This window comes from Eimeria mitis, genomic scaffold (assembly GCF_000499745.2).
Source record: "Eimeria mitis Houghton genomic scaffold, Emh_scaff2806, whole genome shotgun sequence".
Taxonomy (NCBI): domain Eukaryota; phylum Apicomplexa; class Conoidasida; order Eucoccidiorida; family Eimeriidae; genus Eimeria; species Eimeria mitis.
This window is the reverse complement of record NW_013571145.1, coordinates 1,681-7,093: the sequence shown is the minus strand read 5'-3', so window position 1 is coordinate 7,093 and position 5,413 is coordinate 1,681. Positions and strand designations below refer to the sequence as shown.

General features: G+C 47.4%; 1 protein-coding gene across 1 annotated transcript in view; it reads left to right on the top strand.

Annotated features, from left to right (window-relative positions):
- Positions 1-46: 46 nt before the first annotated feature.
- The window catches only part of EMH_0058970 (pre-mRNA splicing factor RNA helicase, putative), a gene marked incomplete at both ends in the record, with an annotated part of 6,794 nt that continues 1,427 nt past the window's right edge, over positions 47-5,413 (top strand). The window contains 8 exons of the mRNA XM_013497626.1: positions 47-996; positions 1,553-1,692; positions 1,968-2,109; positions 2,337-2,527; positions 2,904-3,006; positions 3,363-3,487; positions 4,527-4,675; positions 4,977-5,159. Coding sequence (XP_013353080.1) covers positions 47-996; positions 1,553-1,692; positions 1,968-2,109; positions 2,337-2,527; positions 2,904-3,006; positions 3,363-3,487; positions 4,527-4,675; positions 4,977-5,159 — 1,983 coding nt within the window. The remainder of the gene's footprint in view (positions 997-1,552; positions 1,693-1,967; positions 2,110-2,336; positions 2,528-2,903; positions 3,007-3,362; positions 3,488-4,526; positions 4,676-4,976; positions 5,160-5,413) is intronic.

Sequence of the window (5,413 nt, the reverse complement as noted above, 5' to 3'; positions counted from 1 at the left end):
ATATATATATATATATATATATATATATATATATATACATATATAAATGTATATTGTTCAGGATTTGGCTGAGTTTGTATTACATTTGGGTGAGGAGTCGAAGACGCTGGAGGAGTTTCGCGCAAAGCTGAAGGCGAACGGCTCCGCCGTCACTCAGGCGCTGGCGGTGAGTCTATACACCTCAATCTCCAAGTTTGTTGCCCGCAAAACGCATGCAGCAGCAGCACATAAGTCACCTGCTGCTGCTGCTGCTGCAGCAGCAGCAGCAACTGGAAACAGCAGCAGCAGCAGCAGTGGAGCAGGAGGCAGCAGCAACAGCACATCGCCGCCATCCGTGAAAAACGCCACAGACGCCGGGGCTTCTCCCTCTCCCAACAGCAGCAGCAGCAGCAGCAGCAGCAGCAGCAGCGGAGTGAAGCCTCTTCCCCCTTCTGCTTTTTCTTTATCTCACCATCCCCCAACTGAAAAAGAATTGAAGTTTCCGGGGCTGTGCATGCAGAATAGGTTCGATAGGCCTGAGCTGCAGCTGGAGAGGCCAGACGAGCATGCACCGCTGTCTATGCATGCGCAGCGGCTGCTGCAGCAAGAGAAAGACGAAAAAGAATTAATAAAAGAGCAGCAAGAAGCTTTCAATAGAGCAAAGAATGGAGGATACTGGGGGAACAAAGACAGCAGCAGCAACAGCAGCAGCAGCAGCAGCAGCAGCAGAGGGGGTGGTAGTTTCGCTGCAACAGGCGCTAACGCTCTCCCTGTTGGCGGTGCAGCAGCAGCAGCAGGAACAGCAGCAGCAGCAGCAGCAGCAGGAGCAGATGATAGTTTAAATTTCTGCGGGCAAAGGGGGGCCCCCCTCGAACGCTACGGTATATATGACGGCGTTGTCTCTAGGGTGATGGAGTATGGGGCCTTCGTGCAGCTGGAGCTGCAGGGGGGGAGGAGAGAAGGGCTGCTGCATGTCGCCGATATGTGTAGACCTGATGGAGGACCCTGTGTTACCACGTTAGTCCCGGGATCGACAACTCCCACCCCACACATACACACACACACATATATATATATATATAATATATATATATATATATATATATATATATATATATATATATATATATATATATATATATATATGGCTTAATAGTATATGGAGAGAGAGATATATATGTAGAGAGATAGAGGGGTAGAGAGAGGCGCATGTAGAGGTGACAGAGACAGAGACAGAGACAGCAGAGACAAAGAGAGGAGACAGAGACAGAAGGAGACAGAGACAGAAGGAGACAGAGACAGAAGGAGACAGAGACAGAAGGAGACAGCAGCTGTAGATACACCTGAACACGCAGAGACAGAAGCAGCAGCAGCAGCAGCAGCAGCAGGAGACAGAAGAAGCAGCGCAGTCCTCCCCCCTGTGTCACGCATTGCTTACTATATACTGCTGCTGCTGCTTGTGATGCTGCTGCTGCTTCTGCTGCTGCTTCTGCTGCTGCTTCTGCTGCTTCTGCTGCTGCTGCTGCTTCTGCTGCTGCTGCTGCTGCTGCTGCTGCTGCTGTTGCTGCTGCAGGGATGCGGTGAAGAAGGGGCAGGTGGTGAAGGTGAAGGTGCATGCAATCGCCGGCAGTCGGCTGTCTCTGACGATGAGAGAGGTCGACCAGGTCACTGGCAGAGACCTCAAACCCAGAAACGTACACGGCGCACCAGCGGGTACTCTATCCCATGCATGCATGCATCCATGCATGCATGCATGCATGCTTGTGTTTTTATATATTTGCACTTGTATGCATGCAGATTGGCAGTATACGAAAGCTCACACATACATGCATGCATGCTGCATGCATGCATGCATGCCACCTGTATCTGCTGCTGCGTATCTGTGGTGTAGCTCTCTCTCTTTGAAGCCGCATGCATGCATGCATGCACACCATGCATGCATGCATGCATGCAGTAGCTGCTGCTGGCTGTTGCTGTTTGTGCTGCAGCGGGGTCTCGTGCTGCTCTGTTTGAGTCTCTGGCTGAGGAGCATGCACAGGCCCTGGAGAAGAAGGGGCTGGGCCGCATAACTGGGGTTAAGATAAACATAGAGTCAACAGAAGAGGAGACAGCATACGCGAGAAAAAGAAAGTAAACCCTTTCAAACCCTAAACCCTAAACCCTAAACCCTAAACCACCCTAAACCCTTATCTCATCCAGATCACACAGAAAACCTTTCAGGGCCTAATACTAAGTTTAGGGTTTAGGGTTTAATATCAAGGGTTTAGGGTTTATAGAGTCTAATTCTTTCTTCAATCCCAGGATCTAGGGTTTAGGGTTTAGGGTTTAGGGTTTAGGGTTTAGGGTTTTGTATATAGGTTGATGTCTGACTACGACAAATGGGAGGCCCAGCAGCTGCAGCGCAGTGGTTTAGTAGGCAGCAAAGAAAACCCTTATTACGATGAAGAGGCTGGGGGTTTGTTGCCTTCACAAGAAGCAGAAGAAGATATAGAAATCGAAGTTGTTGATGAAGAACCTCTCTTTCTTAGGGGACAAACCACCAGAGCTGGTAAACCCTAAACCCTAAACCCTAAACCCTAAACCCTAAACCCTATGCATATCAGAACACGTAGTTTCTTATAAGGATTCAAATCGGGTTCATAAACCCTAAACACTAAACCCGAAGGGTTAAGATATCCTCGAGCACCCAGGGGGGAGACAACATCTCTATGTTCAGGGTTTAGGGTTTAGGGTTTAGGGTTTAGGGTTTAGGGTTCATTTCTACTTTCATGTTATCCAGTGTGTGTGGCGGATGTGAAGGGTTTAGGGTTTAGGGTTTGTTGGGGTGTTTTGTATGGGTGTGTCTGTCTCTTTGTTTGGTCTTGTTAGGGTTTAGGGTTTAGGGTTTAGGGTTTAGGGTTTAGGGTTTGTGTTGGATGGTTCAGGTATGCAGCTGTCTCCTGTGAAGATCGTCGCCAACCCCGACGGGTCTCTGGCTCGTGCTGCAGCAACAGCTCAGTCTCTGGCGAAGGAGAGGAGAGACGTGCGGTGGGTAGCAGCAGCAGCAGGCTGCATGCAGCAGCAGAGGGAGCTGCTGCTGCTGCTGCTTTGTTTGTTTTGGGGGTTGAATGCATGCATGCATGCATGCATGCACGTGCATGCATGCATTGGTGTGTATGGGGCTGGCTGTAAGAGTGTGGGGCGTGTCTATCGTTTGAGCCTCGTTCTTCTTTTCATCTGCTGCTTCTCCTTTTGCTTCTGCTGCTGTTGCTGCTGCTGCTGCTTCTGCTGCTGCTGCTGCTGCTGCTGCTGCTGCTGCTGCTGCTGCNCTGCTGCTGTTGCTGCTGCTGCTGCTTCTGCTGCTGCTGCTGCTGCTGCTGCTGCTGCTGCTGCTGCTGCTGCAGGCAGGCGCAGGAAGCAGCAATTCTGGATTCTATCCCCAAGGATATGTCGAGGCCCTGGGAGGACCCCAACCCCCAGCCGGGAGAAAGAACCATCGCTCAGGCCCTTCAGGGCATAGGGCAAACAGGTAAACAACATACACACCAGAGCTCCTCTTGCTGCTGTTGCTGTTGCTGCTGCTGCTGCTGCTGCTGCTGCTGCTGCTGCTGCTGCTCATAGCTGCTCTTTTGCTGCACGTGCTTTCGTAGTCTTTTATCTCCAGTTGTAAACAAACAAACAAAAAAACAAACAAACAAATAAAAAAAACAAATTTATTTATTTATTAATTTATTTAGGTTACGAGATGCCTGAGTGGAAAAAGCTATATCTGGGTAAGAACGTATCGTTCGGCATAAAGAGCACGCTCTCTATCGCCGAGCAGCGGCGCTCGCTGCCGATATATAAACTGAAGGAGCAGCTGCTCAAAGCTATCACAGGCAACCAGGTTCTTATTGTTATAGGGGAGACTGGCAGCGGTTCGTTTCTTTTTTTTTTTTTTTTTTTTTTTTTTTTNTTTTTTTTTTTTTTTTTTTTTTTTTTTTTTTTGGTGTTGCTGGTCTTGCTGCTGCTGTTGCTGCTGTTGCTGCTGGCGTTTGCTGCTTGTTCTTACCTGCTGTTGCTGCTGTTGTTGCTGTTGCTGCTGCATGTGTTTCTCTGCATGCAACCGTGATGCTGCTTCTTTCTTTGTGTTTAGTCTTGGTTTAGGGTGTACAGGGAGGTGTTTGCATCTCCATTAGGTTTTTATTTTTTTTTCTTTTGTCTCCTTTTGTCTCTTTTTGTCTCTTTTTGTGTGTTTTTTTTGTCTATATTGGTCTTTGTCTATTTCTTGATATCTCCTTTTGTGTTTTTTCTGTCCCCTTCTGCATTTATTTTGTTTGTTGTTGCGTTCCTTTTTGTCTCCTTTCCTTTTTTTTGTTAATATCTGTTTTTGTTTCTTTACATCTTTTTTGCTGTCTCCTCCTGTCTCCTTTTTGTCTCCTTCAGTTTTTTTTTGTTTTTTCTTTTGTCTCCACAGCAAACATTCTCTCCCCTGCCCCATACCCACCACCTAAACCCTAAACCCTAAACCCTAAACCCTAGACCCTAAACCCTAAGTTTTCATAGATATATTTGGGGTGTATGTACAGGTAAAACCACCCAAATGACGCAGTATATGGCTGAGGCGGGGCTCGTTACCCCAGGCAGACTCATCGGCTGTACACAGCCGAGAAGAGTTGCGGCGATGAGCGTCGCCAAGAGAGTAGCAGAAGAATTCGGTTGCCGTCTAGGGCAAGAGGTCAGACTAGGGTTTAGGGTTTAGGGTTTAGGGTTTAGGGTTTAGGGGTTGAGGGGCTACATAGAGGGTTTAGGGTCTAGGGTGTAGAGTTTCGGTGTTTCAGGGCTTGAGCTTAGGGTTTAGTGTTTAAGGGTTTAGGGTTTAGGTTTTATATAAGGAGTGTTTGCGTTATCTGTGTATGCAACTCATAAACAAAGTGGAGTTGTGTACTTTATCCTCCCGAGAGTTCAGCGTTTAGGGTTTAGGGTTTAGGGTTTAGGGTTTAGGGTTTAGGGTTTAGGGTTTGTGGTTTGTGGTGTAGGTGGGGTATTCTATTCGTTTCGAGGACTGCACCTCTCCGGATACAATAATAAAATATATGACGGATGGTTTGCTGCTGCGCGAGGCCCTTGTAGACCCCCGGCTGCAGCGGTATTCTGTTGTTATGTTGGATGAGGCCCACGAGAGAACCATCAGCACTGATGTTCTCTTTGGGCTGCTCAAGGTACGTTGCTTTTAGGGTTTATGGTTTAGGGTTTAGGGTTTAGGGGGTAGGGTTTAGGGTTTAGGGTTTAGGGTTTGGGGGGTAGGGGTTAGGGTTTAGGGTTTGGGGGAGTACGTGCCTGGGCGGCTGCTGCTACGTGTATCTTTAGTTGGTGTTTATTATAGTGTTTAAGTTATTATGTTTAATATATTTATTTGTTGGCTTTTTCTCTATTTTATATTAATATAATTATTTATTTTTATTATTATATATTA